This window comes from Panulirus ornatus, chromosome 31, assembly GCF_036320965.1.
Source record: "Panulirus ornatus isolate Po-2019 chromosome 31, ASM3632096v1, whole genome shotgun sequence".
Classification (NCBI taxonomy): Eukaryota; Metazoa; Arthropoda; class Malacostraca; order Decapoda; family Palinuridae; genus Panulirus; species Panulirus ornatus.
In genome coordinates, this window is record NC_092254.1 from 7,189,740 (window position 1) to 7,202,102 (window position 12,363).

Consider the following 12,363-nt stretch of genomic DNA (forward strand, 5'->3'; position numbering starts at 1 on the left):
TTACTGGTATGCCAAACTTCCTTGAATTGGCTGCCTGTCTCACTTTGCCTAAAGCATAGACACCCAAATATCTTTTAATGAACACTGCTGCTGGAGTGTGTTTGGTTAAATTTCTAGAATAAGTTGCTTTTGCCATGAGGCAAATCATCCAGCCATTAATGCTTGTAAAAGCATTCCATGAATTCTAGGCAGATGCTAGTCTAAATTTTTTTCATGCAGTACTCAGTCTGTGTGATATCAATGAGACCTGTGCAAAAATCTTTTCCACCACATTATGTAATATCATGTGAGGCTGTGACACAAATTAACAGATATTAGAGATTAAAACCTTTCATAATCATATCCATTTATAACAAAATACTTCCCAAAATATGACACATCTTATATCTATGCCTCCAGGCATATCTCAAATGCCTGGCAATGGAGCAGCATAAGCTAAAGGATAAGTATCACTGGTAAACAATATTTCACATTGAGTCGTACATCACTTACTTTAGAAAATCATGTTCTAGTTAACTGTAATCAAAAACTAAGAGAGAATTTTTTGGATTTGAGAATATTCTGCACATAGTGTGTACATTGGATGTCAGGACTGCTGCAGTTGAAGGGGTTAATGTAAGTTCCTCCCTGACTTCTAGACACACCACAAGATGGAAAGACCTCCATTCTTGGCAGTTCTGACATAATATGAGCCATATTAAGTTATCCTAATGAAATGTTTACCCTAAATCTGCAATATCTACCCCTAAAGTAACCCTAATCTTAAAAATTACTTCCCATGACTGAAGGGTGAGATGAATGTACATTATCACCGTTATTCATTAATCATGGTCACCCTTGCTTTCTTTTCATAACTCTGGATTTCCTCAACTACCATAAAAGTCAGTTCCCTCAAGAGAACAGTATTCAACCTTACGGAAATTTAATCAAGAAGCAAATAGACATGTATTTGCATAAGAGAAACTCTGTCATTGGGAAACATCAGTTTAGAGGTAAGAGATCAGGCACTGAGAAACTTCTTGGCTTTTATATGAGTTAATGCTAATCTAGAAGAAAAAATGAAAAAGGCACAAATGGAATGAGTGCTTTGGCACAGCCTGTACGCATATGACACTATCACACCCTCCCCTCCCAAAAAAAAGATCTTACAAGAAGAGAGAAAAGGAAATATCTCACAGATACCTTCTCAGTCTGGGCAAATGTAACCAAAAATTTTTACAGGGGCAGACCTATAATTGATTTATACAACAGTCTGTCTAAAGGAATGAAATTATACCTTTGTATCAATGCATCTATTGGCAAATTTATGGGATAAATGAGTGCTTTGAAATGCAACTTCCTACAAAGACAACAAAAATGAATCTCATCTATCCTGCCTTCTCTGTAGCTATACCATGTGAATTTATGAATGTCTTTACACTGAATGTACATATACTTGATCACTGTTTCCTGCATTAGCGAGGTAGCGCCAGGGACACAAAGAACTTCCACATCCGTTCACATTCAATCTCTGGCTGTCATGTGTAATGCACTGAAACCAAAGATAATATTTGGAGTGAAATGGAAGTCATCATGTGTATTCAATTTGGATATGATGTCTGTTCATGTGATCTAACACCATGTTTGTGCAAACAAAAAAGTCACAGAACTTTCAGTTCACCGATTAGCCTCAAATCATTTGAGTTTAATTAAGGAAGTGTGATTTGGTGGGACTGCAGCAGGAATGAGGCCATTCAATATACACAATAATGTTTAAAACACCTTTCCTCTAAGTCATCAACATAACTACACTTCATAATAATTTCCATAAAGAAAGATTCTTGATCACAAATCAAAAGAAAACAATATCCACTCACTTCAAGATCCTTAAGGGAGAGGATTGGATTTTCTAGGAGGATACGATGACACTGTTGAGGACTTGGCTCCAGAATGTTTGCCTCTGGTCCTAAAATTTTTACAGCATCTTAATCAAAAGTGGTACGTCATAAGATAAAGATATATCAAACATATGCATCATGGATATAATGCAATATCATAAAGAAAATGGGAGCAATATTATTCAATAAAAAAAAACCTGAACAACTCTATCATCATTGGTACTATTCAATATATAACCTCTTAAACATATCATAAAAACTACCATGACTAAAATGAAAGCAAAAATCAGGAGAAACAAATATAAGTCAGTCTTGTTTCTTACCAACTGGACAAGCAAGTGACATAACAATCTTTTCACGGAAAGGATCAATAGGAGGGTTTGTGACCTGGGCAAACAACTGCTTGAAATAATCATAAATGAGAGGCTGGAACTCTGAGAGGCAGGCCAGTGGTGCATCATTTCCCATTGAGCCAAGGGCTTCCTTCCTGAAAATCAAACAACATAATCAAATGATGCTTTCTGATTATAAAGAGATCTTTTTCAAAAAAAGGTCTGCTCAAGCATGACCTTCTTATATCCGTGCTCAAGATGACCCAGTCAGCATAAGACTATTGTTGCTATCTATCATCACTTTGCATAAACACTATATTAAAGAATAAAAAAATACTAAAAATGGGGCATCAATAGGACAATAGCCTGTGACACGCAAAAGGCAAGTGAATCTAATAACATTATCATAACTATACTGGTAAGGGAAGTTTCAAAGTTGCTTTCAAAATTTTTCACAGATGTCTTGTACAATAATAGCAGTTCATCATACAAGAGGAGAAAAGCATCCCTTCACTGCATTTTCCTTCAATTTTCAATTTCTATTAACATGACGTATCTTGTTATGGCATCATTCGATAATAGAAAACTCTACATGGTCACACCCACAGCTAAGCCCCACACACCAATCCATGGTTTATCTTCACCATTTCATTCGCTTAGTTCAGCCCAGTGAGAGTACAATGCACCCCATTTACTACACCAATTCAATTCATGTTATGCAAAACATGAATCCTGTCTTCCTGAAAGTGCAGGCCCTGATACCCCGCAGCTTCCTTCACTACATCCTTCCATCTCCTTTTCAGATTCCCCTTCCTCCTTACTCCCTCTACTTCTGATCCAAATATCCTTTCATTCAGTCTTTCTTTGTTCGGATAAACATTTAAGCATAACCCAATCAACCCTCTGGACCAAAACAGTACTTACTTCTATATCTCTCTCTGGTACTATCATGCCTTATGAGACTAATTTATCTCATAATATATCTGCATCTAATATCCATAATATCAAGTCCCTTCCTTTCCTTTGTATTCAAGATCCTTACAGTCCATCTTTGCCATTACAGATTGTCACATCCACACCCAGATATCTAAAACACTCCAACTCCTCCAAATCATTCCTATCTAAAAATAGACTTAATCCATCCTGTTTCAACCCCCTGATGCACCTCATTACCTTACTTTCATTCATACCAACTCTCAGCTTTCTCCTTTCTAACACTCCAGACTTCCTCTCTAGTCTGGCACCAAAGATGTGTCATCTACATACAGCAAAAAGATTCACTTCCTAAGCTCCCCAGCCCCTAGCATACTGTAGACCTTCCCCTTACTCTAAGACCCTCACATTTAACTCCCTCATCATCCCATCCGTAAAGAGATTATACAGCCATGGTTACATCACACTTCCCTGATTCAGAACCACCTCAACTGGGAATCACTCACTCTCCTCCCCTTCAACTCACACATGTGCCATACTTTCCCATACAATATGTCTTACTGCATTTAGTGGCACCTGTTTGAACTTTCTTTTTATACTTGATTGTCATTTCCTGCATCATCGAGGAAGTGCCAGGAAACAGACAAAGAACAACCCATTCACTCATATATACATAAATGCACATCTACATACATATACATATATACATATATTCATACTTGTTTGCCTTCAATGTCAACCATGATTCTACACAAGGAAGATTTACTTACTGAGTGTTTACCATTGGCAGCAACAACATGTTGAGAGTTTCAATGGTATAACCAAACATACTCAGACGACGATCACCACCAAAAGTACGTATCATGGCACCAGTATCCTCCCCATTTACTGTCCCATTGACATGACCATTTACAATAGATGGCTCTGAGGAAAGTTCACCTTTATGGGCATCATAAAGGTCTTGCAAAGTAAACTGCAAGGAAAAAAGAAAAAAAATTGAAAACCACATAATTTATCTATTCTATCTTTTATCACTAATTTTTCAATCACCTCATGTAAAGAAAACAGAAAAAAGGGCAAAGAGAAGAAAACAGATTATTATTCTTAATTTCTTTATCAAGAGCAGGTTTAAGAAATGAATCACCTTCACATCAATTCTTAATCTTTGAAGAATAAGATGGATAAGATGCACACAGCCTCAGTTTGCTCATAAACATCCTGAACTCATGTCTAATACATGACAGTAAAACATGTTCTTTCATACAAATATAGGGGCATCTTCCTCTCTTACTATATTTCCTACGTTGATTTATCAAGAACATCAAAGCTTTCACTCATAGTGCTGCCGCACAAAGAAAACTTCCACTGATGCTGATCCTCAGTCCTTCACATCTGACATATCTTTCATTCAATTCTCTCATTTCATTTATCCATCTTTTCTGTGATGTTCTTTTTCATATTCTACCTTCACATACATCAGTAATATATATCACTAACCAATCAACTTATGAAAAAAAATCACATACTGCTTTTCTGCTGCCAGTTATGGTAATGAAAGTAATCAAATTACTTAGGTGTGAAAATTTTTAACTCATCTTTGAAACATACTCACCTGTTCCTCAATCCAGTGTGAATGAGGCCTTGATCTTGCAATTTGTAGCTTTAATTCTTCATCCCGAGTTACAATTTTTTCCAATGTATCTACCAACAACATGCGCCCAGGTTTAAGCCGACCCTGTGAATCAATAAGTTGATTTAAAGGGGAGAAACTTTCTCTACACTGGAATCCAAGGCTGAGACAGGCATATTTATGATTCACACCACCACCAGTGGTACAGCTCCACACACATGGTAAAGTAAACATGAACTACATGTTTCCTCCCAATATGTGTATTTCAGCTGCAGTGCAAAATCATCCTACTGCCATGTGCTATGACAGTCCACAAATGAAAAGTTAAAACCAGTCTATCTACAGAAAAGGAAAAAAAAAAAAATGTGCCTGATATAGTCAAGCATGTGACATGTGAAAGGAATGTCAAATAAACATTTCTGGTAGTAGAAGCCATCTCTTCCCCGACTTCATCTGCACCTGGAACCCTGACAGTCCTAGAGATGGGTAGAATTTTTTAAAGATTAAAATGACAAAATTGGTGCAAAGGATCATACTGAACAACTTATAATATAAGTATTCAAAATCTTGTAAATTTTAAAGATCTTTCAAAAAGTGAATTATGATGTGTGCTGATCTTGGACTTCTTACCTGACAAAACTTACCTGATAGGTTGGTAATGAGAGACCTTGTGAAGAATCAAATTAGTCAAAATATATAGCCAATCCAGCTTGATTCAAATCCTGATTGTAGATACAGCAAATGACAAAGTGACAGACACTACACGATTCTTCAAAAAATCTAACTCATCCAAGACACAGCATTATGGCCCTGGTAACATGAACTCCTGGTACAACACCCTCCTCTTTGTGAATTCACAGAGATGAACACGAAAATGAGAAAGCTGCAATTATGATAGAAAGATGGTCACATGTTCAATCACAATGTCCTGAAATGATGTTATGCACTATGAAGTGAGAGTTAATGAAGATTGTTTTGTGAATTCGATCACCATCTCGTTTACTCCATTCAGCTGGATAGGCAGCTTACTATCCAACAGCTGGCTAGGAGATGGTGGCTCTGGTTACCTTCTGTAGAATATTCTTGGGCTCTGTGTCATATACGCCCACTTCTGAAGCCATCACCAGCACTCGATCTTTGGTGACGTAATAGCGAGAGGGACGCAGACCGTTCCTGCCGAAGGGAGAGTCCGAAATGAAGCTGTTAGTTTTCTGCTTTCAGCATCATCATCTTTACTTGTTCAGAATAACCCATCCAAAGAGCGAGGCATTTTTGTGCTTTTAGACACCTAAGATTCTTCCTGTATCATACAGAAATGTGGAGCAGAAATCCTGAGAACTTTGAAGGGTCACATCTTCAGATTCAATCATTCTACGAATTCACTATATTCTTCAGCATGCTGCATCATCTTGTATTAGAATGCAGGTTGTAATAAAGAAACTTCTTATTAGGAGGGGTTACTGCGGGTATATTAACAAATCAACTCCATCTTATCCATATATTTACAATACCCTTCAGAATTTCTGATGATACAAATATTAGAACCATACCAAGATTCCCACAAGCATAACAGGTTTTAAAAAAAAAGATTCAAATATCAAAATATAACAGAAGTAAGATGGAAACAGAAAAAATGATACCAATGAAGAAAACATTTAAAGCAAAGTAAATACTAAGCCATTATTCTTTTCATCAACATAAAAGTCAACTCAATCAGAATTTGTATTTAATTCCATCCTTATCAATATTATCATATAATTCAAAATAAGTCACTGAAAAACTAAGCATTTTAGTTATGACTAAAATATTACAAACTATAGTCAATTTGTAATCTTATATATGCATTCAGCAAGCACTGTTCAAGAATAATGGCTGAAAGAAAAAATTAATACTGAGAGACTAATCTCTGAGCCTAAACAAGCTTAATCAATGTTACTGCTGCTCAAATAGCTTGTCTAGATATCATTTTGGATTTCAGAGTAAACTGTAGGCCCCCTAAAATGGCATAGCGGCTTCTAAACCACACGTTATCAATCACCAGCAGCTAAGTTACAATGCATAAAGAAGGATTCACAATACTGCATATGCATGTCAAAAAAGAGCAGCATTTAATTCAGGCATTATGCCTAGTCGATATCAATATGAACATGTCCAATATGAGCAAATCAATACAATGTGTGAGGTGGCAATGCATGTTCTTACCTCATCCCGTCTAGGCTCATGAAATTTCATAGCATTCAAAACTGATTTTCTAATATGCTAAAGATACTGGTGTCATGATCAAATATACTTGTCTACATATGGAGAAAAGGTCAGTCGCTCATCCTTTGAGAAGAATTTCTGCTGAAATTTAAGCATACTACGGGCTACTGGCTAAAAACACTTTACTGATACAATTAGAAACGAAAAAAAAAAAAAGAGGCACCTCTAATATGACCCACCACACTTTTAACTTCAATGAAGCAAATTTTCATTTTACAAAATATCTGTGATTCTGAAATCTGTATTTTCCAGTATTAAGTCCAAAGTCTGTCCTACTTTGAATGCACATGGCATAGACAGCCTCTGGTAATTTACTGTTAGTATTTAGAAACAAGGAAAACTAATCCCATACATGGTAAAATGCACATTTTTTTCCCTAAATGCTGTGAGTAATAAAAGTCCATGATGGATAAACACTAGTGTTTTCCAAACTGAAAGCAGATATAGATATACATGGCTTCTTAGCAAATATATTTTCATTATATTACACATAATCTGAAGACCCATCTAATGTGGCTTCTCCAGCGTCAAGGCTGCACTACAAGCAGAAGCAAGGAAACAATGGATTTCTTTACAGAAAGAAGTTGATTGGCTGGATTGTACTCCCTTTCATCAACTGATGATGACACAGCCTTGCTGAAGTGACTGCCTTCACAGGGTACCCACAAGCAGAAGAAGTCTAGTAAAACCACAATTAATAGAATATATTTGTCTGTCTGCTACCATACTTATCTAAAGTGTGTAGACATCACTAACACACTTATAAGAAGCCAAAAGCAGGAGTGAAAGTACCTTCTTTTCGAGACATTATCTAAAGATCAAAAGTAAGGTAAAATCTAATACTGAATACTGACTTTTCATCCATAAAAGCAATTTTTCTAATAACTAAAGTGAAAAAGGCTAAACCCCAAAGTGAGGATGATTCACAACTTTCTTTTTACATAGTAACTAACATGACATGGGCAGAAGCATGCCCTAAACAACTGGTTTCATCACAGGTTTTGCTCAAAATATATCAACTCCACTAATGTCCTACAATAACACTGTAACAGGGTTTTCATAAATATTAAAATGTTGAAATTCATAACTTGAGACAATTTTTCAAACTTTTTTTTTTTTGCATATGGGTTAACTATATATAATATCTAAACAAATAATGTCATAACTGATAAATAAGACACATTTCCATTTCATTACCAGCTCTGCGTTTAATGAGGTAGATCAGGCACCTACAGTTTCTTAATTTACTCAGACAAGCTCTCAACCCATGGCCAGTGTGCTGCAGTGAAACATAAACTTCCACACCAAAATCAGAGCTTAAAACTTTTCCATCAAGATCTATCATGTGAGATGTATGTTACCTAGATAACCAAAGATTCAAAAGACACTGTAGTAGAAGTAAACTGCAAGGAATTAGCATAAGACTAAGTGGGAATCTCAACACTGGGTGTTAAAGATGATTAGAAAGTTTAAGACCATTTCCTGTAAGCTGGTACATTAATTAGAAACTGCCTTGGAAAAACCTATATAGTTTCTTCATTTAAACATAAATTTCAAACTCATGTAAATGCCCATAGCACCTAATGAGAAAATGTGAGCATCAATGGCAGAAGTAAAGTGAAACAGTCAATTGCTAGCTTAATCCTTAACACAGTAACTAATGTAACATGAATTTGTTAATGCTTATTTATCTACAGTTCAGGGAGCAGGGGGCTGGAAATCCTCCCCTTCCGTTAGAATTTTCCAAAAGAAGGAACCGAGAGGTGGGCTAAGAGAGGATATACCCTCTAACACTACCTCACTAATGCAGGATAAGGTGAATATGTATGAAAAAAGAAAATTCTAAAGTTCAATCCACACCAATAATATGAGTCCATGAAACCTTTAAACATCTATAGTTCAATCTGAGATGTAATTAGAATGGGGTCATCAGGAACAACCAACAATTTCTTTTTCATAATTGTCCACTGTTTCCCACAATAAAGATGGCACCAGGAACAGACGAAGAAAGGCTGCATTCACTCACAAAATCTAACTCTAAGAAATTAAACACTACTTTCTATCAAGTGGGTATTATATTTATGTAATGTATTTCTACCAAAGCTAAAGGCTTATAATGTAGAGATCAAAATAATGGTATATGTTTTTAACTGTAATCAACAAAAGGGCAAAGAAATGTTCAATCAATTAAAGCTATGAGTGGTGTGAGGAGAAAAAAAAGCATACCAAACAGGTACTCTAACCATAGTCATATGACTTCTTCCTTTTCTTTCATACTTGTCTACCATTTCCTGTGTTTCTGAAGCAGTACCAAGAACAGATGAAGACAGGTAAATAATGTAATTCATTAGAACACAAAGACTTAGTATCAAAGCTTTCCTTCATTCACACTAATCAATATGTAGCAAGATGATTATGACTTGACACTCAGAATTTGCCTTCTAACTAATTTGAGATAAGCTGAAAACATTCTCTGAATCAGGAATAGTGCCAAATTATCACAATGATGTGTTGTGCAGCATCATGCAGTACATGATGAAAGCTGGTGACTGATAAATGCCTGTTCTATTTGATGCAGAAACAACTGTTTTGCTAATAAAAACTTTTAATCTTTTATGTGTGGCAAAGCTATATATATAAAAAAGAAAACAGTGAAATCAAGAGGCAAAAATATAAGTTTAACAACTGTATTACAGATTTACATGCAAAGATTCAATTGTAAGCACACATTTTTGCTGCTATTTTCCATTCATAGATACACGAGTCACAGGTACTGCACCCTAGTGGGCTTTACTGATTACTCTTCATAGCATACAAAAGATGGCTGTAATGAGCCACTAGCATGAGCCTAAAAATGGGCAAAAACACTACAGAAAGAAAATACTTTTTTAAAACTAAGTTTGACAGCTTTATATCATGATATAAGATGTGACATCTCAATATCTGAGAACTCTCTACAAAACTGTCTAAGACAACATAATACCAAGGTTGATGGCAGGTGTTTCTGCTGATAAAAAAAGAAAAGAAAAAAGAGTGCTTTCTCATTGCACCCAGGTTTCAACTCACTTCAGTAAAAGGCTGACACACTTTTATTTATGCAAGCTAACTCTAGGAGCAGTTGAAGACAGCTAGAAATTTGTATGCTATGAAATTGAAGGCAGTATGTGTCCCATTTCACAGCCGAACTTGAGCTATCCGCATAAATATACATTACATGATATATGAACAAAAACCTTCTGGTGCCTACCAAAGTAACATATGAGGGATTCTGGGAGCTACAATACTTTGTTTACTAGTTCAACAATATAATTTACACTCCATATAATATATAGACAAAACACTCCATACAATATCTAGACAAGACACCTGAGCAGCAATACTCTCAGCTCAATGTCAGACTCAGGAAGTTATGCAAACCATTCAAACATGTAAAAGTGACAGGGTACTGGGAACTACATTCATTGTTATAAGCAATATTACTTTTCCCAGGGAAGTGTTACCACCAAGAGTTCACACTATAAAGCTAATACTTTGTATATACTGATATACAGTTAACATAAAAATGATCTATGCATAAACATGGTATCTAATTATGTACAACTGAATTTAGAAATCACCATCTCGTTTGTCTGGAATTTGGTACTGCAGGATTTTGAACATCACAGTCTCTATTACTACTATGACTGCAAAGTAAAGAAATACAAAAAAAAAAAAAAAATGGTGTGACCCCTCTGATAGTTCACTGGTACTACATTTCTACAGTGAAAACACAAACTCATAAAGGGCAACTGCAAAAATCTCCACCACAGATACAAGAATACAGTTTTTTAGTTAACTCAAAAGTACAGTAAGAGTAGTGTAATATCCAGGACTTTATCACATCCATGCATATGACAAGCAATAAACCATCTGATGTTCGAGTTAATATAAAACCTGCATTGCTCCTTACGAAATTCAAATGCAATACCATCCATTCCTGCCACTTTTGTCACATTTCATTATATGCAAGGCCTTCACCAACTCTTCTCTTTTTACCACTCTTCTCTTTTCACCAAACCACTTGCCATGACTCTCTCACTTCGCATACCTCACCGACTCAAACATCCTAAATCAGCCACACTATCATCAAACACATTCAACAGGACACCGAGTGTAGATTGGCAAAATGTGAGAGTAAAGGAAATTAAGGGAGTGGGTGAGGAGTGGGAAGATGACAAAGTTGCAAATGAAAAGAGTGCAGATGATTGGGAGATCTACATCAGAAAGCAGCAGAAGGTCAAGAGGAAGGTACAGGGGCTAAAAAAAGAGGGCCAATGAGAGTTGGAAGGAATGAGCAACATCAAGGAAAAAAAATGTGTTGGGAGGGGGTTAGTAGTGTGAGAAAACAAGAGAACAAATGGGAATAATGGTAAATGGGGCAAATGGGGAAATGGTAACAGACAGTGATGAGGTGAAGAAGAGATGGAAACAGACAAAGAATGACACATACACATACATACATAAATGCCCATACACACATATATACATAAATGCCCATACACACACATATACATATAAACATATACACATATACATACATTCCTATGAGTCCACAGGGAAAATGAAACAAAAGTTTTCCCTGTGGACTCATAGGAATATCTTGATCATGTGCAAAATTGTGATCCTTTCCAATACACATACATATACATACACAGATATATATACATATATACATATCTCCATCTCAATAAATATGAAAAAGCATTGAGCTATAAACTAAATCCATACCAAAAAGGACACAAAATATAGATAAATAAACATAGATTCTTAATGACTGAAAAATGGAAAACCTGGGATATTGTTAAGTATGAGGTCAATGACCTATACAAAAAATTAACAGACTTTGAATGCTTGACCCACAAAATAAGTTCAGATAGGTCAAGCCTCATTTTTCAACACAAATTTTTAAATTTTATATAACTGTACAACAAAAATAATCAGAGACAATCATACATGATTAATATCATTTAATGGCCCAAGGATATATAAATCACTTATGTGTTCAGTAATTCAAATTCCAAACATTTTCAAACCAGAGTTCATCAAAATATTCTCATCAACATATCTAATTATGCATAGATCATTTTATTGATTACACTTATAGGTGATTATGTTAGTTATCTAATGTGTGTTTATATAACAATAAATAAATTGGTTTAGGAGCATTTGGAGTAAAAATAATCATAAGATAACATTTTGTAAAAATCTTCATAACAACATCATCTCACTCCTTTGGTATTACTATAATCACTACTGTGAAAACAACTTTTCTCACACCAACCTCTCCCAA

The 12,363-nt window shown here is 35.5% G+C and overlaps 1 protein-coding gene across 3 annotated transcripts in view; it reads right to left on the reverse strand.

Annotated features, from left to right (window-relative positions):
• Positions 1 to 12,363, reverse strand: part of LOC139758785 (uncharacterized) — a 129,255-nt gene that overhangs the window by 49,947 nt on the left and 66,945 nt on the right. For 2 of the 3 annotated variants that reach the window (XM_071680586.1, XM_071680584.1), the window contains exons 10-14: positions 5,840 to 5,945; positions 4,755 to 4,877; positions 3,913 to 4,115; positions 2,201 to 2,364; positions 1,857 to 1,945 (exon numbers count right to left, since the gene is read on the reverse strand). In XM_071680586.1, coding sequence (XP_071536687.1) covers positions 1,857 to 1,945; positions 2,201 to 2,364; positions 3,913 to 4,115; positions 4,755 to 4,877; positions 5,840 to 5,945 — 685 coding nt within the window. The remainder of the gene's footprint in view (positions 1 to 1,856; positions 1,946 to 2,200; positions 2,365 to 3,912; positions 4,116 to 4,754; positions 4,878 to 5,839; positions 5,946 to 12,363) is intronic. The other variant, XM_071680587.1, reaches the window with a different exon arrangement.